At 52.9% G+C, this 27,822-nt stretch overlaps 1 protein-coding gene across 1 annotated transcript; it reads left to right on the top strand.

Annotated features, from left to right (window-relative positions):
• The first annotated feature begins 173 nt into the window (after positions 1-173).
• sdc3 (syndecan 3) lies at positions 174-27,799 on the top strand. Its single transcript, XM_061822569.1, has 5 exons — positions 174-604; positions 21,054-21,144; positions 22,861-23,609; positions 25,156-25,357; positions 27,322-27,799. The coding sequence occupies exons 1-5, from the start codon at positions 533-535 to the stop codon at positions 27,486-27,488; spliced, it is 1,281 nt and encodes a 426-aa protein (XP_061678553.1). The 5' UTR covers positions 174-532; the 3' UTR covers positions 27,489-27,799.
• The last annotated feature ends 23 nt before the right edge of the window (positions 27,800-27,822 follow it).

The following is a 27,822-nucleotide window of genomic DNA, read 5'->3' as shown; positions in this document are numbered from 1 at the left end:
TGAAAAGTGCTAACCGCGAATGTCGAGGCGCTGATGCGCGGGGGGGTCCATCAAGGTGCGGGTACCTGTCCGAGCTGCAGGGGGCAACCCTGCCCCTCCTCTTCGGCGGAAGCCCCCCCCCCCGATGCCTTCCGCCCCTCCTCCGCGCCAGAGTCGCGGTTCCAGGCGGCGTCTCGGCACGGAACATCCTGCCTGGGTGCCTCGTGAGCGGCGAGGGGGGAGGAGATAGCGACGAGGAGAGAGAGAAAGAAAGAAAGAAAGAAAGAAAAGAGGGAGGGAGGAAAGGAAGAGAGGAAGACACAAGACGGCCGGAGGGGCGGCGAGACGAGCCGGGGCGAAGGGAGACAGAGGCGGCCTGGAAGTATAGCGAGGAGGTGGGAGACCTTCTCCCCCTTCTTTGTGTGCGTGGATTCGAACCCTTCCCCCCCCCCTCCCCGGGGGCGGCGGCGCGGGGCGCGCTCTGGAAGTCGAAGCCCGGACGGCTCGGACGACCACCGACCGGGAGGCTGCGGCCGCGCACCGGCGAGCGAGCATGAGGCTGCCCGCCGACCTGCTGCTGCTGCTGCTGCTGCTGCTGCTGGCGGCGGCCGCTCACGTCGCCGCGGTGAGTTTGGCCTCCGAGCCGCCACCATGTTGGATCCTGTGCGCGTCCACACGTTAAACGCTTACCGAGCCGCGCGCATGCGTCATTAGTGGCGATATCGAAGAGGGAACCCTGCGCGCGACCCGTGTTGGCCCCCGGTGACCCCCCCCCCCACCCCCACCCCCGGCACCTTTGCACACGCACGCGCAACCCCGCCGTTTTCCATCCCGTACGGAGCGGCGTGCACGCGCACGAGTAATTAAGAGGCTCGTCTCTAATTGAGCTCGATGGCGGCCTCTTTGCGGTTTGCGGCGCGGGGGGGGGGGGGGGCGCGTTTCATTTACACGCGTGGAAGAGGACGGATGATGTCATCGGGACCCCCGCACCCCTCCCCCCCCCGAAAAAAAATAGACGGGAGCACCGTCACAACACGCCCACACCTCCCGTTGCAAGCCGGCCGAGATGTCTCTCCCCCCCCCCCCCCCCCGCGACCCAAAATTGGATTTCTTCCCTGGGGGGGGGCGGGGGTTCATGTTGTCATCTCATTTGCTCATATTTCACAGCGGAAGTCGAAACACGCTCGTCCTTAACTTCGTCGACGAATGCGAGTTACTAGCAGTGGCGTGTAAAAAAGGGGGGGGGGGGCGATGTGGCGTGGTCCCTGGCGGCCATTTTGGGGTGGGGGGTGCAAAGGCGCAAAAAGTCGGCTTTGCACGCCGCTGCTTACGAGGTCCTCTGGTGCCCTCCCATGCGGGGAAAGGTCACGTGACCCCGGCGCTCCCAAGGCCACGCCCCTCAAAGGCCGACATCCAACGCAGCTCAGCTTTGAGAACGTGTGACCGGCCGCAACTTCTTACTTGTACTTTGAATGTTTTGTAACTTTTGAAACGACTTTCAAGCGTCGTCTGACCGTTTTGAGGTTTTCCCGAGCGTTAGCGTGACCGCGCCGCGCGTAGCGAACGCCGCGCCCACTGCGATGAGTTGTCGGGGGGATTATTGGGTGTTTTTTTTTTTTGAAATTTTCAAGTGCTAAAAGGTTTTGACGCGGCTCTTCGACTGCCTCGCACGCCCTCGCCAGGATTATTAGTGGGTCAGTCAGTTAGCGTAGCAAAGTGCGCTCGCCGGCTTGGACTTGAACTAATCCGCCGTCGAGTGTGTGGACACGAGACAGGTGCACGCACGCACACGTGTTATGTATTTATGGCTACTTCCTGTTATCGCAACTGGTGATATGATGTCCGGGCGGCTGTTTTGCACGATTTTCCCACAGACATCTGTCGCGTCCCAAGGACGGCCGCGGTGTGCGTTTCCGTCACGAGAGCCCCCGATTGTCCGTCTGTCGGCGTGCGGGCCACGATGACAAAATCAAAAAGTCGGGACCGTCCCGCCGCCAACGACTCCTTCCGAAGCGTCGCGTTCCCTTGGCGGATCGTAATGACCCCCCCCCCCCCCGAATCGGCAGACAAAGCCCCCCACAGTGCGTGAGAAGAGGCGGCGGAGCTCTCGACTTGGAGGCCGAGTGTGGAATGCGGGAGGCCGTTTGATGCAGGAGGTGGGGGGGGGCCATGCACAGGTAGAAAGGACCCCGAGGGAGGGGTCCGGAGGTATTTCAGGTGTGCGTGTGAAGGCGCGGGTGGCGCGAGGGGTGGGGGATGAAAGAGATCGCGGTTCATATCTGGGCCTGCCGGCGGCCTGAGGTCAGCGTGGGGGGGGGGGAGAAAGACGGCTTTCAGTTATGCCCCCCCCCCCCCCCCGCCGCCCACAAACAAATTCATTTTTGTCGCATGAGACTATTTTGTTCTCGGAGGGAAATCCCCATTTATCATCACCGTTGAAATGAAAAATGGAACAAAAAACGACGACAAGCTGCGGCCCAAATCGCTCCAAGGGGGGGCTTCGGGCTCACGCAATTTACGGATCTGCAGTTCTGAGGTCTCGGGTTCAATCCCCGCCTGTGTGGGGTTTGCATGTTCTCCCTGTTGCCTGTGTGGCTTTTCTCCTGGCGGGCACTCCGGTTTCCTCCCACCTCCCAAAAACGTGCGAAATTAATCGGACGCCGTAAATTGCCCCTAGGTGTGATTGTGAGTGCGGCTGTTTGTCTCGATGTGCCCTGCGATTGGCTGGCGACCAGTTCAGGGTGCGCCCAACCTCCTGCCCGTTGACGGCTGGGATAGGCTCCAGCACAGCCAGCGACTCTCGTGAGGATAAGCGGCTAAGAAAATAAATGGATGGATAAATTGCCTGTAGGTGTGATTGTGAGTCAAGGGTGTGGCCCGCCTCCTGCCCGTCAACAGCTGGGATAGGCTCCAGCACAGCCAGCAACCCTCATGAGGATAAGCGGCTAAGAAAATGGATGGACGCAGGGATAAATTCCCCCAAAGTGTGATTGTGTGTGCGGCTGTTTGTCTCAATGTGCCCTGCGATTGGCTGGCGACCAGTTCAGGGCGTACCCCTCCCGCCTCCTGACTGTTGACGGCTCCGGCGTGGCCCCCCCCGCAACCCTCGTGAGGATAAGCGGGAAAGCAAGCGGATGGAAGGATGGAAAGTAAGCCTGCAAGCATCAAATCCTCGGCCAAATAGTTCAGTTGTCAAAGTCACATTTGAAGATTTTTCAGAAAATTGGCGGGCAATTTTGCGCCAAGAGGAACTTTGCGACCACGTTGCGCCCGTTTCAAAACCGGGTCCTGGCGGCCATTTTCTTGCCAACGGCGGGAGCGTCTGGAATGTTTTTCGCGCAAATAAACAAAAGCAAACACGCTAACCGGCACAAACGCGCTCGTACCCAACGACGTTCGTCATCTTAATCGCTCGCTCGACAGTTGCGCGTCGGTCGCAATGAGTCAGACGCCGGAGCCCCCGAGCCGCTCTTCCTTTTCTTTTTATGATTATTATTTTTCTCATTTCGGCGGGTCAGAATGGGCGGTGAAACGCCGCCTGCGCACATACTAAACACACACATCGGCCCCTGCAGTAATTGGGAAGCGCCACACACACACACGTTCTCTAGAGAGGGGGTGAGATGAAAATGGAGGCAGCGGAAGGAAGGAAGGAGGGAGGAGGAGGAGGAGGAGGTGTGGAGAAAGGCAGAGAGGCAGATAATGAGGGGGAGCGCAAGGAAGGATGGATGGAAAAGGGGTAAAAAAAAAAAAAAAAGTCCTGGAAGCAGGGTGGGGGGCCGCGGCGTTTTTACCAAACGCACCCGGGAAGGAAAAAAAAAAAAAAATGCAGCCGGGATCGGGCGGAGGCGATCCCGGGAGACGCGCGGGCGAGCCGGCGCTACCTGCGCTCCGTCGCCACGGCAACCACCTCTGTCACGGCACCGGCGCTCCGGTTCACTTCGCCAAACCTTCTCCCCCGTCGTACCCCGGCGCAAAAAATCTCAATTGCCAAATTTTCCCGTATCGGATTTATCACGTTGGGACGCCGCATCCCTGACTCGGTCAGCGGCTGTCTGCGAATTGATCCCACTTCTGACGACAAATGCCCAACGGAATTCTCTCATATCGCACCATTCCCGGCTTTGTGCGCTAACATTCCGACAGAGAGTGGCAGTCGCTAGTTATCTGTGAGCGGGTCCCACTTCTGCCACCAAATGATGCATTCTGACAGGCTACGGGGGCAGATTATCGGCCACTGGATCCCGCCTCTGTCACCAATTACCCAATAGAATTCTCTCATATTGCACCATTCCCGACTTTGTGCGCTAACATTCCGACAGAGAGTGGCAGTAGCTAGTTAACTGTGAGCGGGCCCCACTTCTGCCACCAAATGATGCATTCTGACAGGCTACGGGGGCAGATTATTGGCCACTGGATCCCGCCTCTGTCACCAATTACCCAATAGAATTCTCTCATATCGCACCATTCCCGACTTTGTGCGCTAACATTCCGACAGAGAGTGGCAGTAGCTAGTTAACTGTGAGCGGGCCCCACTTCTGCCACCAAATGATGCATTCTGACAGGCTACGGGGGCAGATTATTGGCCACTGGATCCCGCCTCTGTCACCAATTACCCAATAGAATTCTCTCATATTGCACCATTACCGACTTTGTGCGCTAACATTCCGACAGAGAGTGGCAGTAGTAGCTAGTTAACTGTGAGCGGGCCCCACTTCTGCCACCAAATGATGCATTCTGACAGGCTACGGGGGCAGATTATTGGCCACTGGATCCCGCCTCTGTCACCAATTACCCAATAGAATTCTCTCATATCGCACCATTCCCGACTTTGTGCGCTAACATTCCGACAGAGAGTGGCAGTCGCTAGTTATCTGTGAGCGGGTCCCACTTCTGCCACCAAATGATGCATTCTGACAGGCTCCAGGGGCAGATTATTGGCCACTGGATCCCGCCTCTGTCACCAATTACCCAATAGAATTCTCTCATATTGCACCATTCCCGACTTTGTGCGCTAACATTCCGACAGAGAGTGGCAGTCGCTAGTTATCTGTGAGCGGGTCCCACTTCTGCCACCAAATGATGCATTCTGACAGGCTCCAGGGGCAGATTATTGGCCACTGGATCCCGCCTCTGTCACCAATTACCCAATAGAATTCTCTCATATCGCACCATTCCCGACTTTGTGCGCTAACATTCCGACAGAGAGTGGCAGTCGCTAGTTATCTGTGAGCGGGTCCCACTTCTGCCACCAAATGATGCATTCTGACAGGCTCCAGGGGCAGATTATCGGCCACTGGATCCCGCCTCTGTCACCAATTACCCAATAGAATTCTCTCATATTGCACCATTCCCGACTTTGTGCGCTAACATTCCGACAGAGAGTGGCAGTCGCTAGTTATCTGTGAGCGGGTCCCACTTCTGCCACCAAATGATGCATTCTGACAGGCTCCAGGGGCAGATTATTGGCCACTGGATCCCGCCTCTGTCACCAATTACCCAATAGAATTCTCTCATATTGCACCATTACCGACTTTGTGCGCTAACATTCCGACAGAGAGTGGCAGTCGCTAGTTATCTGTGAGCGGGTCCCACTTCTGCCACCAAATGATGCATTCTGACAGGCTCCAGGGGCAGATTATTGGCCACTGGATCCCGCCTCTGTCACCAATTACCCAATAGAATTCTCTCATATTGCACCATTACCGACTTTGTGCGCTAACATTCCGACAGAGAGTGGCAGTAGCTAGTTAACTGTGAGCGGGCCCCACTTCTGCCACCAAATGATGCATTCTGACAGGCTACGGGGGCAGATTATTGGCCACTGGATCCCGCCTCTGTCACCAATTACCCAATAGAATTCTCTCATATTGCACCATTACCGACTTTGTGCGCTAACATTCCGACAGAGAGTGGCAGTCGCTAGTTATCTGTGAGCGGGTCCCACTTCTGCCACCAAATGATGCATTCTGACAGGCTACGGGGGCAGATTATCGGCCACTGGATCCCGCCTCTGTCACCAATTACCCAATAGAATTCTCTCATATCGCACCATTCCCGGCTTTGTGCGCTAACATTCCGACAGAGAGTGGCAGTCGCTAGTTATCTGTGAGCGGGTCCCACTTCTGCCACCAAATGATGCATTCTGACAGGCTCCAGGGGCAGATTATCGGCCACTGGATCCCGCCTCTGTCACCAATTACCCAATAGAATTCTCTCATATTGCACCATTCCCGACTTTGTGCGCTAACATTCCGACAGAGAGTGGCAGTAGCTAGTTAACTGTGAGCGGGCCCCACTTCTGCCACCAAATGATGCATTCTGACAGGCTACGGGGGCAGATTATTGGCCACTGGATCCCGCCTCTGTCACCAATTACCCAATAGAATTCTCTCATATTGCACCATTACCGACTTTGTGCGCTAACATTCCGACAGAGAGTGGCAGTAGCTAGTTAACTGTGAGCGGGCCCCACTTCTGCCACCAAATGATGCATTCTGACAGGCTACGGGGGCAGATTATCGGCCACTCGATCCCGCCTCTGTCACCAATTACCCAACGGAATTCTCTCATATCGCACCATTCCCGACTTTGTGCGCTAACATTCCGACAGAGAGTGGCAGTCGCTAGTTATCTGTGAGCGGGCTCCACTTCTGCCACCAAATGATGCATTCTGACAGGCTCCAGGGGCAGATTATCTGCCACTGGATCCCACTTCCGACACCAAATACCAAACGGAATTTTGTCCGTCTCTCGTGGAATTGGACAAGTGCATTTTGCAGCGTCGCCGACTTCCAATGATAAAACTTTGCGATGATCTGGAACTCGACATGCGCTTCTGACACCAAATCCCCCCCCCCCCCCGCCCACCCCCTTCCCGACGATGAAGGCTTCTGTTTCTTTTGCTTTGTCATTTTGCAAAATTCCCGACTTTCAGTGATAACGTCACCAGCTACCGTGCGGGTGGTGGTGGGGGGGGGGTTGTGCTCCCGTATGAACTGACCCCCGCTTCTGACACCCCCGTCGGGACTCGTAAAGGCTTCTTCTGTATACAAGTTCTCATGCGTGTGTGTGTGTTTATCAGAGTTGGCGGGGATTTTTGTCGTCTGTTTTTGGTGTGTGTTTACGAAATGTGTGTGTTTTGGTTGGAAGGGTCGCAGGACGGACACAGGAAGTGGAGCGTGTGCACTTCCTCAGTGGCGCTTTGGTCCAGATGTGCGCCAGACGTGCGGGGAAACACGCGGGCGGACGAGGCTGGATGTGTGTGCGCGCGTGACATGTGACTGCTTGCGCGTTTGAATTATTCACCAGACGCAGGAGTGAAGCGGGTCACGGAAACGTCTCGCCTGCGTCCGTCTTTCCTTTCCGCCCATCCCTCCGTCCGTCCGTCCGTCGACTCCCTTCATCCTTCCAGTCCTCCAACTTGTCATCCAATCCTCCCCTCCCTCCGTCCACGTCTGGCCCGACGGCGCCGCCCGTGTCCCCTCCGCGCTGTCTTTTTCCTAAACAGGAAGTTGCCAACGCGGGCTTCCCGCGTCCTTCTCGTCTTCTCCATTATTGGCCCCGCCCCCAACCGTGGACGAGCGTCGATCCAATTAAACGCGGACTCCGACGTTCCGGCCGCTCTCGGTCTTCTCTCGCGTTCGACCTTTCAACTCTGCCGCTCGGAAGGCTTTTTATAGGCGTGGGCGGCGCCGGCGAGTCAACGAGCGGCCCCGCGCGCGCGTTCGACAAGCTCGCCGACGCTTCTCGCCGCTTGCCGCGCGTCGTCCTTCCCGACAGGCCAGCGGTTCTGGATTAGCCATGTCGAACGAGTGTGTGAGAGTGTGTGCATCTGCGAGAAAATGAAGTTGTTTGACTGCGTGTGTGTGTTTGTGTAGAAGTGGGCCATTGTTAGTGAATGAGCGAAGGTACGTATGTGTGAGAGTGTGTGTGTGTGTGTATGATCATTAGAGAGTGAGTTTATGCTAGTTAGGGAATGTGTGGGAGTGGGAAGGTATGTGTGAGAGTAAGTGTGTGTGATCATTAGAGAGTCAGTTTGTGATGGTTGTGGAATGTGCGAAAGTGAGTACATTTGTATGTGCATATGAGAGAGTGTATGAGTGTGTGTGCCTGCCTCAGTATTAGTCATTGTGTGTGTGTGTGTGTGTGTGTGTGTGTGTACAAATGTGTGAGAGTCACTGTGAGTGTGTGTCAGAAAGAGAGTGGGGGAGTGAGGCTTTGTGTATGAGAGTAAGTGAGTGTGTGATCACCCGAGAGTGGGTTTATGCTAGTTAGGGAGTGAGAATAAGTTTGTGTATGTGCAAATGAGAGAGTGTATGACTGTGTGTGTCTGTGTCAGTTTTTGGCATTGTGTGTGTGTGTGTGTGTGTGTGTGTGTACAAATGTGTGAGAGTCACTGTGAGTGTGTGTCTGTCAGAAAGAGTGTGTGTGAGTGAACCTTTGTGTATGAGAGTAAGCGTGTGTGATCGTTAGAGAGTGAGTTTAAGTTTGTGTCTACGTGAATATGAGAGTGCGTGAGTGTGTGCGTGTGTCTGTGTCAGTTTTAGTCATTGTGTGTGTGTGTACAAATGTGTGAGAGTCACTGTGAATGTGGGTCTGTCAGAAAGAGTTTGTGAGTGAGCCTTTATTCATGAGAGTAAATATGTGTGTGATCATTAGAAAGTGAGTTTATGCCATTTAGGGAGTGAGAATAAGTTTGTGTGTATATGCATATGAGAGAGTGTGAATGAGTGTGTGTGACTGCGTCAGTATTAATAGTGTGTGTGTGTACAAATGTGTGAGAGTCACTGTGAGTGTGTGTCAGAAAGAGAGTGGGGGAGTGAGGCTTTGTGTATGAGAGTAAGTGAGTGTGTGATCACCCGAGAGTGGGTTTATGCTAGTTAGGGAGTGAGAATAAGTTTGTGTGTATATGCATATGAGAGAGTGTGAATGAGTGTGTGTGACTGCGTCAGTATTAATAGTGTGTCTGTGTGTGTGTACAAATGTGTGAGAGTCACTTTAAGTGTGAGTGAACCTTAGTGTATGAGAGTAAGTGTGTGTGTGATCATTTGAGAGTGAGTTTATGCGTTATGTGCATAAGCGGTGTATGTGTGTGTACAAATGTGTGAGAGTCACTGTGAGTGTGTGTCTGTCAGAGAGTGTGTGAGTGAGCCTTTGTGTATGAGAGTGAGTGTGTGCCAGCGCATTTGCATGAGTGCAAACTCACAAGCGTGTTCACGTGTGAATCTGCGAGTGTGAATGCGTTTGCGGGTGTGAGCGCGTGCGATTGACAGCTCTCACAACGTGGGAACCCGAAACGACGACGACGGGCAGAAACGCCGTTTGTCACCCCCCCCCCCCCCCGCTTTATTATTTTGTGTGCGTGTTTTTATTTGTAATTCTGCATAATTAGTAATAATCGCGGGGCGTCTTCATTATCCCGTCGTCACGGCGGAACGCCTCCCTGCGCGCCGCGTCGCGCGATTTTGTCGTTTAGCGCTGTTAGCTTAGCAAAACATTGCTAAACGCCGCAACTTCTCCACGGATCGATTGTACAGTCCTGATTTGGCGACAATCTCCCCTGCAGGAAGGTCGGGGGGGGGACGACACACACGTCAAAGTCGAGTTCGGTGATGGATTCGGTCGACCGGCTCCCACCGCGGAAGCGATTAGCCGTCGCGGCGGCTGTTCAAGGTGCGAGCCGGGCGATTAGATCCGCGGCGGAGATGGATTTGAAGAGAATGAGCGGGGATTGAGGTCAGCCGCGATTGCCGAGCGAGGCCGCGGCGGGCTGGGGGGCTGGGGGGGGGGGGTCGCCGAAAGGAAATGCGGCGCGGCGGACGGAGGTTAGCGCGCCGCGCGATGATCGTCTTTGCGTTCTTCTGCTTCTTTGTTTTTGTCATCCATGTTGTTGTCATCTTGATTTTGTGCTTTATTTTTCCCTCTTTTTCTTTGGAAATAACAGATTCTGTCGGTGCGAAATAGTGTGCTAAGCCCATTTTTTTCCCCCCCGGGCAATAGTTCATAACTTGACATAAAATGAAAATATTTGACATCGAAATACATTCACAAAAGTGCTTCTTTCCCAAGGAACGCGAAATTGCTTCTCAAATCTATATTTTTTTTCCACTGATTATAGATGCTAACTTTTGTAGCTGTTTACAAGTAGTTTTATTGTCTTAGCGTTAGCTTTGAATTTGTTAGCATTTTGTTAGTTTGCCGTTAGCAATGTTAGCTGCTACTTCTTCCTTGTCTCTTTTTTCTCTTCTTCGTCTTCCGTGTTTTCTATTTGGTGTTGCCTTTAAATGTTTTTTCCCCGACTTTTCAGTCTTCCACTTGACTTCTTTTGTGTTTTTTTTTTTTTTTTTTTGGGTCGTCTCCTTCCTCTCGTTCACACGGGACAGTGCGGGGGAGGGGAGGGCCGCCGTTAAAGCGAAAAGGAGCTGACGACGGGGGGGGGGGGGAAGATGGTAGAAAATGAAAGGGAGACGGATCGTAAAGGAGCTCCAGACGGCGGAGACGGATCGGCAGCGGGGAACGACCCGGACGGGATTACGCGAGACGCCGGCGGCCGCGGGGCCCGGCGCTACGGCGACGCGCACGTTATCCTGTCTGCCGCTAGCTCGCGGCTCAGCTGCTGTTAAAAACGACGACGACGACAAACCGCACGGCGCGGAAAGAACCCGACAGCAAAAGTCGAGCCCCGGAACTGGAGGAAACGTTTGGCCACATGCTAACATTAGCTTGCGATGGTTTGAAATCGCCGCAAGTGGTTTTCTGTCGCTCCTCAACCGACGAGAGCGAGTCCGGGGACCGTGTCGAGGTCATCTGCTCGTTATTGCGCCCCGGAGGAGTCGTTGCGTCGCACGCACACCCCAACATAAGCGCTTGGATCGCTTGATTAGATTTTGCCACTTTGCCCCCCCCCCCCCCCGAACTTCCTGTTGTTCTTCTTTTGGTTTCTTTCTGTTCTTTTTCTCTTGCATCTTCATCATTTCCATCCTCTTCTTTGTTTTGTTTTGTTTTTTGGCCTTGTTTTTTTTTTTTTCCGTCCTCTTCTTCTCTGTCTTTGTCCTTGTCCGCGTCCTCGTCTCTCCGTCGTCGTCCTTATTTTCTTCCCCATCTTTCCGTTCCGGTCTTGGTCTTCGCCCCCTTTCCTCTTTTTTTTTTCGTCTTCTCTCCGCAAAGCCTCATGACAGTCATCAGCCTAATTACACAAGGTGTAATTACAGCAGCACGAGCGCACGCCGCCTTGTGACTCACAAGCAGACTCGACGCCGTTCCGCTTCCTCGTTGGCATTTTCGATTTGGCTCTTCGGTGAAAGCATTGATTACGTCGTCGTCGTCCCCCCCCCCCCCCCCCCCGCCCAAACACAAAGGGATGAAGGGTCCGCGGGGGGAGCGCCCGCATTTCTGAGGCCCCTTTGAAAAGTTCCTTAGAAACGGCAGAAAAGTTGCGTCCACGGGGGCCACGCCCTCCCGCTGGTTCCCGGCGCCGCCGAGCCAACGCGCACAAAAACAAGGCATAAATCTGCATTCAGCGTCGCCGCTGACCCGCAAGCGGACGAGAAACGCAGCGCAAACTGCGGTGTTTTTTCCACCCTCCGGCATCAATACGCCCCCGATAGACGCCACCCCGAGAGCGCATTATGTCGTGCGGGGAGGGGCGGCCGTGTCGGAGTCTGCGGTTGTCGTCGGCAAACGTCGCACATTTGTTTGTGCTCATCAGAATGTGTGGACCGCCATGTCGCTCTTCATTTATTGCGTAAAACGTTGGCCTCACAGTTCTGAGGACCCGGGTTCGATCCCGGCCTCTCCTGTCTGGAGTTTGCATGTTCTCCCCGTGCCTGCGTGGCTTTTCTCCGGGCGGGCACTCCGCTTTCCTCCCACGTTAATTGGACACTCACCGTTCCCTGCGATTGGCTGGCGACCGGTTCGGGGCGTGCCCCGCCTCCTGCCCGTTGAAAGCCGGGATAGGCTCCAGCGCTCCTTGCAACCCTTGTGAGGATAAGCGGCAAAGAAAATGGATGGATGGATGGATGATGTGCATATTTGGGGGGGGGGGGACATTGGACTTGGCTCTAATTTTTCCCAACGTATAGCAACCGCAAATAGCAGAATTCTGCCGATAATTGATGTCCATTATGGTTATCATGAAAAATTATGATTGAGTTGTTTGAAATACAGAGCAACCCCCCCCCCCCAACCCACCATGTGCCCTGCGATTGGTTGGCGACCAGTTTAGGCTCTGGCACTCCCCGTGACCCTTGTGAGGATGAGCAGCTAAGAACATGGATGGATGGATGGATGGAGGTTCATGTCTCCAGATTTTGAGTTTGTAATAAACGTTGAATGAGTGCGTATTTGATTTGAAAAGGTTTCGAAGACGAGAGGAAGTATTTACAAGAGTTTGATCGAGGTTAACGGGCGTGTGGGGGAGGGTGATACAGTAAACAAACACAAAAATATGTGATGGCTACTTTGCAGATTTCACCTATCGCATGAAGTGGTCTGGAACTGAACACTCGCTTTCAAATGAGGGATTATTGTACACACACGCACAGACGGTTCCCATGGAGATGCACGTTTCATAAGGTCATCCATAATGGACGACCATTCCACGCAGGGAGGCAATCTGTGTGTGTGTGCGCGTATGTACATGAATGTGCAATTCTGTACGTCTGTTCTTGTACTCGGACTCCGATTGTACAACACCTGATACATTTTTTTTTTTCCATTCTCGTCACATACTTTCCTGTGCCGCCCCCCCCCCCAACCCCCGAGCGTGTGGTGTACTGTTTTTATTTTATTGTATTTTTTGCAGCGTTACTGTAATGTCCTCTGATGAGTGTGTGTGCGTGATCTTAATCCCGTCGGATTGTCAGATTAGTGTAACATCTGGCTGCCCCCACCGTCTATCCGTTTCCGCACTATTATCATAGATCCATGTCGGGCCAAAGCACAAGTGGATATGAACATTTATGAGTGTGTATTTGCGTGTGCGGGCACACGTGTGTATGACAATGAGGGATTGGTGTGTGTGTGTGTGTGTGCGCGCGCGCGTGTTCATATTCATATTTGTGTGCGACGGTCTCGCCGGCCCACTCCATTACGAGCTCCCGAGCCAGCTGATGTGTCACGAGACAGTCATGTGACCAACCCCGCGACCCCAAACTTCATTATTCACATTTGCTCGCTCAAACATGCTACGAGCTAACACGCTAACGTCCTTTAGGGCTGAGCGGCTGATTGCGTTTTGTGCCGTAAATGGAAGGACAAAGAGAAACTGTCACGCTGCCATTTTTGTTGTGTTATATCATTTTTTTTTTTTTTGTGAGCATGGTAGCCGCCATCGTCGGCGTATGTTGTGCGAAGACGTGTTGGAAATACTCAATTCCGTTTCTTTTGAAACGCAGATCAAAGCCGACAGGGGCGGCTCGGAGCCGCGATGCATTTTTCAATTTGAATATTTGAAAGTTAAACGAGTCGCCCCTTGAAGTTTAAGCGGCGGCGCGAGTCACTTAATGAGTATTTTAATTAACTGCGGGGAGATAAGACGTGTCGGTAAAGTTGACACTCGTCTGAGGCTAACGACGATAATGACGCTGATTTTGAAGGATGATGTCATTTTGGGGCGGGCTGCGTTTAGCTTATCCCGCTAACGCCCGCACGGCTTTTCCCCTTAGCGGGAAGATTCCCACGTGGTTCCGACCTTCGCCGAGGGAAAACGTTAAAGACGAACCACGTGAAAATTATCGCCTCTCGCAAGCGTTACAAACACACCTGGGGGAAAACCGTGCATGTATTCGCTACATGCCGGGCTAGCCACGGGCGCTAAGCAGCTAATTGTTGTTGAAGGTAGAAAAGGCGGCCTCGGGTCCGTTGTGCTGCCCTTGTGAAATGAATCTGAAAAACAGACGTGATTTCTCAAGTTTTTCTGGGGGGGGGGGGGGGGGGGGGTTGTCCATCCCGCCGCTCGCCGGGTGAAACTTGGCTCTGCCGACTTTGATTGACGGGAAACGTTGCGTTAATTTTCTGGCTCTCGCTCACGAGCTTGTGTACTAACACTCGAGCGCGAAGAGTGCAAAACAAACACGCAACACATTAGTCTCCAGCATTAACACTTCCTCCCCCTTGTGTTGGCACATATACCTTTAAACGGCCCCCCCCACCCCACCCCACTCCGCTCAGGACCTCTAGAATCATTTTTTTAAAGTGCTAATGAGTACAAAACTGCACAGCGGGTTCTTGCGTCCAAACTCGCACTAGTGAGCCCCCGCTGCCAGCAACTTCAATTCCCCTCATACGTTCTCCGCGGCTAAGCGCTCCGAGTTTAGACAGCGAGTAGTGAATATAAATTTGGGTGTGTGTGGGGGGGGGGGGGGGGGGGGTCCGCGAAAGTGCAACTCTTACACTTGTGCCGTTTAATGGGCTCCACTTTGCCAGACAAAATTCGAGGATCGTTTCTGTGTCGGCAGCGACCTGACAGAACCTCCCGGGACGAGATAGACTCGCTTGGATGGCAGGCTAAAGTATACCACTTGCTAGTTAGAGATTAAAAAGCTTGGTAGTCAGTTATAAGTCGCTGTGTTAATAGAAACAGGCTAGGTAAGTAAAGATAGTGAGAAAGATCCTCGGAAAAGTAAAGCTGAAAGGCTCAATGTTTGAAGTGTGCTTGGCTATCGTGTGTAGAAAGTCAATTTACAGATGATGTCGTGGATATTTTGGCAACACAACTTTATTTACACCACAAACCAATTTCACGTAAAGACGTAAACGCAACTTGAGGCTAACGGCTATCGTCATCCGCAACTCAACACGGGCCAGTTTTCCCGTCACAGTTTGAAAGGCGCTCAAACTTTCCATCGGTGGCGTGCGCCGCTTACGAAGCGACGGGAGGCCACACTCCCGACGCGATTTCACGTTGACGAGAGAGGGCGCCGCCCGTCATTCAAGCCGACGCTAACGTATTTCTCCAAAGCTGTCCCGAAAAGAACTTTGGCAACCCGCTATCAGAGTTAGCTTGTCGACAGTTGGTGAAAGCAACACTACAGACGGACGCGCGAGCTAGGCAAATAACTAGCGAGGTAGCGTGGCTAGCATGACTTTGTTTCATCTGATGGGAAAAAAAGGTTGAGAATTACTGACACATTTTTACAGGAATTTGTGCTAATTTTTCATTTCAGTTAGCAAAATTCTATTTGTCCTCATTTTGCTATGGAGCGCGTTGTCATCCCGTCAGAATGTGAAGGTTCAGTATTGCTGCTTGCATGTGTGTAGTAGGAGTAGTAGTAGTAGTAGTAGCGCGAGCCGCGCGGCGAGGCTATCTGTGCTAATCTCCGCTGAAGGTGGCAGGTGTCTTAACGAGGCCATCACCTGCTAACCTACTCACGCACGGGTGTGCACACTTTTGTGCTCACGCGCACTCCCCCGCCCCACGCCTGAATGGCAGCCTAGTCGCTCCCGCCGGTTAGCGAGCGGTGAGACGGAGCGGAAAAAAAAAAAAAGCCAAAGATGGAGGCAGAGTGGAGGTCACCGCTGATTGGCTCGGGGATTTACTGCGGAAAAACAGCTACTGGCAATAAACAGGCGGCGTTTATTTTCTCTTGGGGGGGGGGGGCGCGTCCCACCCGCCACTACTCCAGCGGTTCCGTGTGTTGCGCGCAGAAGAGCCGACGCCAGCAGTCGGCGTGAATCAGCGAGCGCTTTACGAGGCGGGGGCGGCTCTCTTCGAAATGTGCCAACGCCGTGTGAACTTTTCATTACCCGGTTTGGGGGTCATCACATTTCGACGTTCGTTGTTGTCGTGCCAAATAAATCGACAAACTGAAGGATTTCCAATTTTCACGAAGAGCTTGACGTCGCCAGAGGTTGGGGGGGTGGGGGTGGTTTCATCAAGATTCAGCCCCTGAATGCAGTTTCGCTTACCGTAATTCCCGGCCTCACCGAGTACATTTGGAAAGGAAATACCATTTGGTACATACGTACGCCGCAGCTGTGTGAAAGCCCACATTGAAACACGAGATATTTACAAAGAAAGATGACAAACAGAGTTTAACGCTAGCGTGGCGCTAATGCTAGTGCTAACGCTAGCGCCGCGCTAAAGCTAACACTAACGCAGTGCTAACGCTAACAGGGCCGGTTAAAATAAAACAAACTGGTAAATATCTCTGAAACATGCCAGTAACACAGCAGCAACACGGCCGGTAAAAGTCACTTCGTCGGCACATATATTCCACCGGTCTCTTTATCTTTTCCGCTGGAGTGCCCCCTTGCGGCCGTTGGGGGAAAAATGCACAAATTAGCCGCATCACCGCATAAACCGCAGGGTTGCAAGCGTGTGGAAAAAAGTCGCGGAATTTACGGTAGCCACATGAAATTTGCTGGACGAGTCCACCTCGCTAGTAACCTCGCTAGCATCACCCGGATTTTTATTTTCTATCACGAGTAGACCCACCAAAAAGTCACGAGAACCTGGAAACGAGTGCGGCGCCTGGCAGAAAAATTGTGTCATTCATGCACACTCCGCTGCGCTTTTATGAAAACTTGAGCCCTCCGTTGGGCCGAGCGTGCGCGCCACTCCTCCGCCAGATTTGGTAGCTCGACCTTTCACCTCCGTCGGAATATATTTGGATGTAAATGTGCCCCCGAGGGAATCCCGCTTCGACGTTCAAGCCACGGGACTGCGTAAAAAGGCGACCCGCTGGACGTGACCTCCGTGTCCGTTAATTGTATTTAACCGCCTCCCCGAGGCCCCGCCCCTGCAACATCTGTCCCTGCGTTCAGCGACGGGGGAAGGCCGGGCCGGCACAGGCGGCGTCGCCGTTCGGATGCGGACCCCGGCGGTTTGCCAGATGAGGCGGAGGACGCTCGGATGGCGTTCAAAAGGCCGATTTAGCGATTAGCGGCCTCTCAGGTTACCGCCGAACGCGTTCGGAGGCTAACGGAAGCAAAGGCGGACGGTGACCGCCTCGTTTTCCACAACATCAACAACAAAAATGGCCTTCAAGATGGACCGTATTCAATTGAATGGAACGTTTGTACAACTCGCTTCGCTTGTTGCGTAGCACAAATAAACGCCGATAATTGTCAAGCAGCCTCGGCGCTTTTCCTGTTTTTACCCCACCCACCCCGACGCTCACAACTTCGATCGATCGAGTCACGCGTCGGACGAGGTGTAAAACGCCGGCTCGCGTTTGTGTAAAACGAGGTGTCACGCGGCGGCGAGGTCGTGCCGCTCCAGATCGCATTGCCGCCGCCTCGGAGGACGCACCTGTGCTGTGTTGCAAAATGACACACACCCCCCCCCCCCCCAACGCTTGAACAAAAGCCATTCGTGCGGTGGGGTTTTTGGAGCGGTTAATTTCTGTTCTTGGGCTGGGGGAACAGGGTCAAAGTTCACCAGGTGTGATGTCATAACTAGCCGGCGGGGTTGCTCAATGGCGCCGCGGGTCTCGACAGGAGCGGGCTTGTGATTGGTCGTTTGGGCGATTGGTTACTCGGCGACAGAAGGTCGGGTTCGATCATCGTTTGCTCAATGGCACCGCGGACGATGTTCAGCAAACGTGTCGACGGGAATTTGTTGGCGTACTTGCACAATTGCTCGTAGACGGGAGGCGGGACTTGCTCGGCTTTTTGCCGCACTCCATTGCGAAAAGGATCAGCGAAAATTTGGCCTCGGTTCGGGCGGTGCTGAAATCGGTTGTTTGGTGACCGAAGGCGGGCCGTTAGCCGAACTTCGCCGTCCGCGGAGGCCTTTAGCCTAGCTTCGGCTTCTGGTGCTAGCGGCCTCCGCTGCCCGGAACCTCGCTCCGGTGGCGTCGGACTCCGCGCCATTCCCGTCCGTGGGACGGCACGGTGCACGTCACGTACGCCCACGTAGGTCGTGTGACTTGCGAAAACGGCAGCGCCCCTGAAAATTCGTAATTGCCACAAAAATCTTCTCAAGACACTAATAAACGAGAGGATTTAACATCACATTGTCAAAATGGGGTACATATTACATGATTATTATATTGATACACTGTTCATGCAAAGCACTGGATTTCCGCTTTAACAATCCGTGCGTTTCAGTTCACGAAAATGGAAAAAAAAAGGGGAAATCCCATCAACGTCGGATGTCCCTAGATGTGAAATATCATTTCAGTGTAACATTTTCAACTCTTTTGTGTATGAACGAATGGATAATAGATGTGTCATAAGCACCCTCATCGCGCGAATGCCTGTGAATGTCTGCCGTCCCTAATGAAATGTCCGGTCCTTTTTTTTTTTTCTGAGGGAAAAACGGCGGCCGGTTGGGAGAGGCGACCGGTTGCCGTCCTTTTTGCGAGAAAATCGAGGGCAGCGGAGATGATTCGGAGACCCCCCCCCCCACCCCTCCCGCACCAGTGCTAGCGCCCCACCTCTTCGGGTTTTTATTGGTGCGGCGTGGGAGAGCCGGCGGTGGCGTCTCGTTGCGGTCGGTTAGCTATGCGGCGCGCGGGGCTGTTTATAGCTCGCCGAAATGCGGCGCTGGTCGCTCCCGCTCGGCGTCGGGGAAAAAGAAAACACGCAAATAGCCTTGCGGGCACACGCAGACGCGCGCACACCACGTTCAAAAGCTGTCATTACACACACACACACGCACACGTTGTAATTAGATGCAGTGACGCATTGCTCGCCGGCGCATTGTGAATTTACGCCACAATATCAGCTCATAAATTGAACACACTGGGACGCAGTGTGATGACATCGTGCTTTTGAGTGTGTGCGTGGAAGGGGGCGGGGGGGACGGCGGTGGGGGTGCGTGTCTGTGTGTGTGCATGCACACATTTAAACACAGTCTGCATCCAACTCTGAAAATAGCCGGGGGGGGGCGGGGGGGGACTCGCAGCCGCCGTATGGCCTGGATTTATACTTGTGTGTGTATTAAAAAGAGGTGCCCCCCCCCCCAAGGGTGACTTCTGGACCCGTCTGGAAGGGTCTGGTTAATGGGGGGGGGGGGGGGGGTCCGCTCCAGCGGGTTTATTCAAGCGAGCGTTCTGAAAGCCGCTCCGAGTGGAGATAAGGAAGATGAAAGGAAAGTGGGGCGAGGTTGGATGGGGGAGGGCGCACTTTGTGGGGGGTTGGGGGGGGGCAAAGGGGGTGTCAAGCTGATTTTTAGGTTTTGATGTTATGCAAGACCTTCTGCGATGCGTTAAAGTGGTCTGATGCGGGCGTGTGTGTGTGGGGGGGGGTGTCGAGTTTGTGTGACTACATTTGCCCCCCCCTCAAAAAAAAAAGATGGGTTCTCTGTGAAAGGCAAAGGTTGCCCATAGCAACGGCCTTCATTGTGAAATACTTCCACTGCATACACATAAAATGTTTTCAGGTTTTTTTTGTCTTTTTTTTCAGCGCACGCGTGCGTAAGATGTGAGGGAAATTTAAAAAAAAAAAAAAAAATCCCGAGTTGTTGCCCTCATCCAGATCATTTTTTTGTAAATTTTATTTGAAAATTGAGACGTCCAAGTCTTTATTAAAAAAAAAAAAGATTTCAAATGTAAACGTTCGTGAACATCCGTCAGGAAATCGGACAGTGTTCTCCAAAGCAAAAGCAGAAATTTATTTTGCTTAAAAACAAAGATAAGCGTAATTTATTGCTGTAATAATACCATAATTATTCACTTTTGACAGGGGGAAATTGAGAGGAATCAAACAATTTTAAATTAAATTAAAATCGACGACTGGATTATCAAAGTCGTTGATTTATTTGACCCTAATAATTGATTGTTATGATTTAATTGATGAACTGTAACACCTAGTAATTGGGCTTTATAAAGCCAGTTTATTTATTTACACATTTTTATTGTTTAATACGTCACTAAGTTTTAGTATTCTTTTCTGACATGATATCTAAAAAGTGAACACATGCATTCCCTTTTCTCTGTAAATTCACTTCTTTCTTTTCCCCCAATATTTTTCACATTTTTTTTTTGGTTTTATGAAAATTTTATTTTTTTTTTTGTTTATTGTTTTTGGAGGGGGGGGGGCTCCCGAAATAATTTCTTTTTTTCAGCGCGATTACAATGGCTGTTCATTTTTCCATAGATGTTGGCACCACCCCCATTTTTTTTCCTCAATCATGTCAAAGGTTGTGTACAACACACACACACACACACAGCCCTACCTACACAATGAGCGCTACGAGGTGCGCCCCCCCCCCCCCCCCCCTTGGAGGCGGGCGGGGGCGCTCAGGTTTCCAGCTTCCATTATGACTTTATTGGCTTTTAAAGGCATCGAGTTTCCTGCGTCTGCAGTCGGCGGACGGGGAGGAGCTCCTCGTGCGTTTTCACGTTTGCGCAATTAGCATCACACAGGCTAGCCAGGGTGCCCCCCCCCCCCCCCATTGCCTCCCAACCCCCTCCAGGAAGAGAGGGATTTAGATTTGCTGGGGAGATAAAAAAAAAGAAGTGCACTTTGGTCACATACGCTTGAGTTTTCCAGCCCCTCCAGCAAAACAGAGCCGAGCCTTCTTTTTTGTTGTTGTTTTGGACTTTTCCAACTAATTAGCTGGGGGGGCAAACCAACCAAGAAAGTTTGTGGATAAATAAAACGTTATAAGTGACAACAGTGCAAGCAGTGTACTTCATTAAAAATGGCCGTTTATTTTTTGTCTTCAAATGACCGTCAGGTGTGCACGTGGTGAGCACGTCTGCCTCACAGTTCCCAATTGTGGGTTTGAATCTTCCTGTTGCGCTTGTGTGGATTTTTGATTTTTTTCATGTTTGTTTTTGAAGCAGATTGCTTATTTCTGGGGAACACAACAGAACATTTTGCTCATCGACGTGTCGATTTGCAACCGGCCAGCGGTCGGCGCCGGCCCGGCCTGCCCTCCGATCACGTCACGAGATGCGTCGACCGCTTTCCCGTGGGCACTTTTTCCGATACACTTTTCTCTGATTTGATTTCAAGAAAGTCACGGAAACGACGGCGGAAAATGAGCGTCGGAGTCGAAAGTCGGGCCTTGGGAGTCCCGCCGTCTGACGGACCTTTACCGGCCGCCGTCGAACGCGTTTTGTGGCGTAAGCGCCGCCAGGAACACGCCGTGAAAAGTTTTTCCTTCCTCTCTGTGGCAGGGACAGACGTGGTCGCCCGTCGATGACGAAGGCTCCACGGCCGACGACTTCTACGACGATGACGACCTCTACTCGGGCTCCGGCTCTGGATGTAAGCGCCTCCGACACCCGCTGCTGTTTTTCAACCCGCTAACCTGACCGCCCGCCCGTCCTTCCCTTGCAACCGGCAAACGCGGACGCGCCCCGGCGAACTCGCCCACCCTCCCGAGACCTTAATTGCGCTAATCAGATTAAAGTCCACGAAGATTAGACCATCACGCAGCGATCTGGCGCAGCGCGTGTTTGCATTTGTCTGGCGTGCGTCGGAATTAGCCGCTTAGTCTAAAGCGCATTGCTGTAATTGGGCCTGATGTTCTGACCTGTGCCGCTGGCGTCGGACGCTCACGATAAACGGAGCGGAAAGTGCCTAGCGATTAGTTTTTAGGCGCGTAAAATTTTCAGTGTGAATTCAGCTCGCGACGAGTCGGAAAATGTGCGACCGCAATGGGTACGTCGCATTTTCATGAGTCCCGATGTTGACGACTACGTAAACCATCCGTTTTGTTAGCTGCTTATCCTCACAAGGGTCACGGTGAGTGCTTGAGCCTATCCCAGCTGTCGATGGGCAAGAGGCGGGGCACACCCTGAACTGGTCGCCGGCCAATCGCAGGGCCCAGAGAGACAAACAGCTGCACTCACAATCGCACCTATGGGCAATTTAGAGTGTCCAATTGATGTTTTTGGGAATGTGGGAGGAAACCTGAGTGCCCGGAAGAAACTCCACGCAGACGGGGGCCGGGATCGAACCCGGGTCCTCAGAACTGTGAGGCCAACGCTTTACACCAGCTGAGCCACCGTGCCGCATATGTAAACCAATATTGTTATAATCAGTCACAAGTGTTGCGCTCCGGTCCTGCAGGTGGCGGTAAAGTGCAAAACACATACTGACATAATTCTCTTTTTTTTTTTTTTAAATTACATCACCGCGTGAAATGATCCAAATAAATAAAACCTCCCCAAAACGTTTCATCCAGATCAGAACGTAATCGACGCCCTTGGCAGCGACCTTGAACGCGCTCGCTCTCGTTCGCCGTGAAGATTTTCGCCGTCTCTGAAATTTGACGAATAAAAGTCGACGCCCGCGCAGCACGACCGGCTTAGGAGTTTCGGCGTCGTGTTCGCGGTCCGACAAAACGGGAAGCGCGCCGGACTAAACACAGAACAACCTCTCGGTGGAGGTGATGACGGAGGGCGACGGCGGAAAACGGCCGCCCGGAAAATTGCTTTAACTCCGCCGGTGATGATACGGATCGGTCCGCCGGTCCGGCGTTTTGACAGCGGCGCCATTGTGGGAGTCCATTTTTTGTAATATCGGCTCCCGTCCGCGTGCCTTTTGTGAGGCCACATTCAATTTGCTCCTCTTTCAAGCGCCGCTCGCACGGAATGAAAGGTACGCGGCCAAAATTAATCTCCTCCCGCCACTTGTTTAATACTCCAAAGCCTCTACCTCGTCGCTCTGCCGCGCTCGTACGTCACGCCGGCTGCCGCAGTGGATTCCGGCGCAGCCGCGGACGGGAGACGATACCTCGGCGAGGGTGCTGGTAAGGAAAAAAAAAAAAAAAAATTGGTAAATGAGCAAAAACGCTGCTTTTTCAATACAGTGGACTGTCATGGCGTCCTTTCAAAAATCGCGCTCGCTTCCTTATCGCCCAAACCCGTTTCGGCCAACGTGTTTCAAAAGTCCCGCGCTTCTTTCTGTGCGAACGTCGTCACGTGTACCTTTTCAATAAAGTTCCGTTGAAAGATCCCGCTCGCGCTCTCATTTCAGTTCCCGACGGCAGCGTGAAAGCGACGTCGCCGTCCTCGTCCTTCACCACGGAGGATCCCGTACCGATGTCCACCACGCAGGCCACCGGCCCCGCCCCTTCGGCCGCACCGGCGGCCGAGCCCAGCGCCGACCCGGACCCCGCCGTCACGGTGACCGCGGCCCCTTCCACCGCCGCCTCCGTCGCCACCGCCGCCACTCTCCTCCCCACGGAAACGGACGGCGAAAGCGGCGCCTTCTGGGAAATGGAGTTGGAGAAGGAGAAGCAGCTGGAGCGGGAACGAGAACGCGAGCGGGAGCGGGAACGGGAACGCGAGCGGGTCCGGGAGATGGAGCGCCAACGGGAGCGCGAGCGCGAGAAAGAACGGGAGCGCGAACGGGAACGCCAACGAGAGCGGGAGAGGGAGCGCGAGCTGGAGCGCTTACGGGCCGCCGCCGCCCGAACAACCGCCGCCCCCAAAACCTCACCCCCCGTCGCCGTGGTGACAACCACAACGCCCGCTGAAGAAGACGAAGAAGAAGAAGAAGAAGAGGAGGACGTGTACCTGTCGCCTGAGCCCACGTCGCCCTACCCCGGGTCGGACGCCACCGCGAAGGAGGAGTCCTCCACCGCCCCGCCCGTGACCACCACCCGGCCCACCACCATCAAGACCAGGTTCGGGCCCCGGGTTCCCCAGGCATCCACCACGCTGAGGGCGCCCACGGAGAGAAGCACACGCCCGCCACCGCCGCCGCCGCCGACCACCACACAGGTGGGAGACAAAATATTAAAAAAAAAAAAAAAAAAATGCAGCTCATTGTAATGATCCCCAGTGAAGTTATTCTTCAGATTCATATTGTTTTTTTTTTTTTTGTCACATTTCAATCGTTTTCAAAGTAAATGTTATTATCGTCGAGCTTCAGCCCAAACAGCTGAGAGCGTTTTAAACACGTGGACCAAAAAAAAAAAAAAAAGCGACCTTTCAAAAATAGCTTTTGGACTCTGAGCCCGAACAGATGTTGCCATAAAAGCGTCGGCGAGAAAGTGAATAAATAAGCAGAATTATTCTCGTGAGCAGGCTGAGATCATGCGGGGCCCCCGAAGACCTCAAATTTATACTTGCGCGTATTTGAGGATACAGTTTAGGGCGTACGCGCGCCTGCCATTAGCCAAATCCGGCAGCTGCGCGCGCGCGCGGGCGGGCGTCGGCTTTTGGGCCACGACGACGGTGGCACCTCTGAGGGTCTGCGGCGGGTCTTTGAGTCCCGACTGCCGTCACCGCAGAGCGAGGTCGGCTCGCATCCTCGACGGCTTCGTGCGCGCGGTAACGAGACGCAGATGCATTTTTTTTTTTTTTAATGCGATTCTGTGGGGGGGGGGGAGTTAATGCAAAACGTCTTTGTTGTCAGAAGCGCCTTTGCGAGAACGTTACACGAAGAGAACAAAAAGTTGTTTATTTTGCCGTCGCAATCTGGAGTCGCCGCAAACATTCGGCGCCTTTTCCCGGCGAATCCTCACAAACGATCGCCAAACTTTTAACGCCGCGGTCGGGACACGGACGACAAAATGTTTGCCCGTCTGGCTGGCATACGTGCTTCTGGTTGTGCTTTATTTGAGCGAATTCCTCAGCAGGAACCAATCAAAGTGTCCGCTTCAAACCAAAATGGCCGACTTCCTGTTCAGTTCCGGGCGTGCCTCTTTGAAAATTTTCATCCATTTTGTTCCAATATGTACCGTAATTTCTGGCCTACAAGCCGCGACTTTTTTCACACGCTTTAAACTTTGCAGTTTTATGTGGTGATGCGGCGCCGGTGTTAGCGCCGCGCTAGCGTTAGCGCACTTGGTTATAAGCCTCTGTACACAAAGAGTTCAACGCTAGCCCCTAGCTTTCAGAAAGAGTTTAAGTGGCTAGCGTTAAACTCTTTGTGTACCGAGGCTTATAACCAGGTGCGCTCTGTAGGCCGGGAATTATGGTTTTATTCATGTTGATTTTTTTGTTTTTTAACATAACGGGAGGCATAAAAAAAACTCTACAACGCGTGGCTGAGAGGTTTGAAGCGGCCGTTTTGGGACAAACTCCAGAACTCGGGTGTACTTACTTCCATCCGGGAATCGCCCGAATGAATCCAAAGTGAGTGCGAGGGGCCCGCTAATCCCGTCTCGCTACCGAACCCCAACAAAACTTTAGTTTTCCAACCATCTCTTGAAATCATTGAGCGACTCGACTGCATCTGGGTTTGAAAATATCGATATCGGAACGCCTAAAGCTCGTCGTTCTGGTCAATCGGTGAAAAAAAAAGTGAACTTCCTGTCCCCAGGCACGCACGGAGGAGGGCAACAACGAGCTGGCCGCGGCGGGGCCCAGCGGGGACTTCGAGATCCGCGAGGACCAGCGCAACGACCTGGGCCGGGGCCTGGCGCCGGAGGATCCGGACCTGCTCGGCAACACGGTGGACGGCGGCAGCTCGGCCGCGCAGCTCCCGCAGAAGAACATCCTGGAAAGGAAGGAAGTCCTGATAGGTCGGTGACCCGGCCGCACGCGCTCGGACCGCCTGGAAGCAATTTGACCCGTTTTCGGCCAGCGGGGCGAATTGCTTTCGGAGCTCCGTTTTTGAACCGTTTCCAACACTTGAGTTTGACCTTTAGTCGCCATTTCTATTTCATGAGTAGACTCGCAAACAAGAGGCCACGCCTGAATGGACGCAGGAAGTCTGCCATTTTGTCTGATTGCTCCCAGATTTGACCTCTGAAAACTAGACGAACGGTTTTTACTTATGGGAGGAGCTTGACGGCCAATTCCGGGCGTTCGACGCTTTTGTAACTGAACCTTTGCCCCACTTAGCGACGCGAACTTTAGCCGCCGTGTCCGCCTGAAGGCGTCCATCTTGGGGTCAACGCCTCCGTTTGAAGGGGGGGGGGGGGGAACGTGTCCTCTCGCTTTGGTGCGATCGCTATCAAGTTGGGACCACGTCGGCTTTGCCGGACAAATTGCGCGGCGGCAAAGTTTAGCGACTCGCGTAGCGGTGTAAACGTGGCTTTCTAGCTCCCGTTTCCATTTCCTGGCCCAAGTGTCCAACTGGTCTGACCTCTCTGTCTCTTCCAGCCATTCTGATTGGTGGACTGCTGGCTGTGGTTTTTGCTGATTTCCTGCTTACTGGTAAAGCGCAGGAGGGACCAGACTAGACCACATGTCTGTGTGTGTGTGTTGTGTTAGCGGTACAAAACCTAGCAGAGTCCTCCTATCCTGTGGTGGGAACACGAGAAAGATCATGCGGCACTTTACCGCCTCGGACAAAAACGTCTATTGTCTGTGTGATTTTTATTGGGGTGGAAAAAAAAGGGTGGATGGGGGGGGGGGGTCAGAGAAGAGTCGAAGGCCCAGCTGGTGCACGGCGTTGCGGCCATTTTGGAACAAACACCACCCACGTGCGGAGCGGAGGCAAAGTTTCCAAACAAAGAGGCTTTTCTCTTTTTCTTTTTGGAAGCCCTTAGTCTTCGTGTCGTTAGCCTAGCGCACGTTAGCGTGTCACACACGGTCCAGACTTGCCGCAAGAGCGCGAGCCGCATTTTTGTCCGCGGCGGGTGGGGTGGGGGTGGTGTGGCAGCCACATCCCGTGTTTTTGCCAATTTTCACAACCTGTGCAAAGATTCTGGCCCAGTTTTCTTTCCTGCATCTGTTCCAACGCTTTCGTCCACATTGGCTTCACGATGCCCACATTTTTGTCCGCTGTGACTTTCCGTACCGATACTTTTGTCCATTTATACTTGCTTTGCCAAAATTTTTGTCCAACCTCAAAACTTCTGTGCCGTGAAGTGAACGCGGACAGAAGTACTGGGACAGCTGATCGCATTGAAAAGAAGTGAAAATAAAATTGGTGAGAGGATGAAAAAAATGGGACAGGAAGTAAAAATGGAACCAATTACCGTAATTTCCGGCCTGGAGAGCGCACCTGGTTCGAAGCCTCATCCAGTACATTTGTAAAGGAAATACCATTTGGTACATACTTCGGCCGCAGCCGTGTAAAAGCCACAAGAATTGAAACACGAGATATTTACAAAGAAGACGGTACACAGAGAGTTTAAGGCTAGGTTAAGAAAAAAAAAACACATACTGGTAAAAATCACCGAGACACGGCAGTAACACACTAGCGCAGCGCTAACAGGGCCGGCCGGACTGGTAAAAGTCACTTCCTCGGCGCATATATTCCACCGGTCTCACTCTTACCTTTCCCGCTCGAGTGCCCCCTTGGCGCCGTTAGAAAAATTGCACAAATTAACCGCATCACCGGTTTGAAAGTCTTTGAAAGCGTGTGAAAAAAGTCGCGGTTTATAGGCCGGAAATTACGGTACTGTAAGATGATTACCGCGTTATTAGACAAGCGCATGCTAACGCATATCGTATGCGCTCCCTTTTTGTGTGTTGCAAAAGTCTCACAACTAAAATGTCCGCCCTCGCCCGGCTCGTTCTCTCTGTCTGCGCTCAGCGGTCATCGTCGGCGGCGTGGTGGGCGCCCTCTTCGCCGCCTTCCTGGTCATGCTGCTGGTGTATCGCATGAAGAAAAAGGACGAGGGCAGCTACACGCTGGAGGAGCCCAAGCAGGCCACCGTCACCTACCAGAAGCCGGACAAGCAGGAGGAGTTTTACGCGTGAGGCGCCGGCGCCGCGCCGAACCTCGCCGAAACCTCCTCTTCCTCTTCCTCTTCCTCTGCATCGCTTTCCATCCCCCCACCCTCATCTTCTTCCTCTCGTCTGCCAACCGCGAGAGCGCCTTTTTGCGGACTCTGAACTTTCTTTTCAGTGAAAGTGTAGAAAAAAAGGGACGGGGGAAAAACAAAATATTCTTTGGAGAAAAAAAAAAAAAAACATGCTTTTTTTTTTTCAATGTTATTAATATTCTCTTGTTCTGTACGTGACGACGATATGATTATTTTGTAAGGAAAAACATCACAACTAAACACATTTGTGTGTGACGGCGTTTCAAAAA

The sequence above is a fragment of the Syngnathoides biaculeatus genome, chromosome 1, assembly GCF_019802595.1.
Source record: "Syngnathoides biaculeatus isolate LvHL_M chromosome 1, ASM1980259v1, whole genome shotgun sequence".
Classification (NCBI taxonomy): Eukaryota; Metazoa; Chordata; class Actinopteri; order Syngnathiformes; family Syngnathidae; genus Syngnathoides; species Syngnathoides biaculeatus.
Note: the sequence above shows the minus strand (reverse complement) of the source record. Positions and strands in the feature narration are given on the sequence as shown.

Bases quoted from the DNA above. Each gene is read 5' to 3' on its own strand.
- sdc3 (XM_061822569.1), top strand. From the start codon at position 533: ATGAGGCTGCCCGCCGACCTGCTGCTGCTGCTGCTGCTGCTGCTGCTG. The intron at 21,145-22,860 runs GTAAGCGCCTCC...CTCTCATTTCAG, and splicing joins CTCGGGCTCCGGCTCTGGAT to TTCCCGACGGCAGCGTGAAA. The intron at 25,358-27,321 runs GTCGGTGACCCG...GTCTGCGCTCAG, and splicing joins AAGGAAGGAAGTCCTGATAG to CGGTCATCGTCGGCGGCGTG.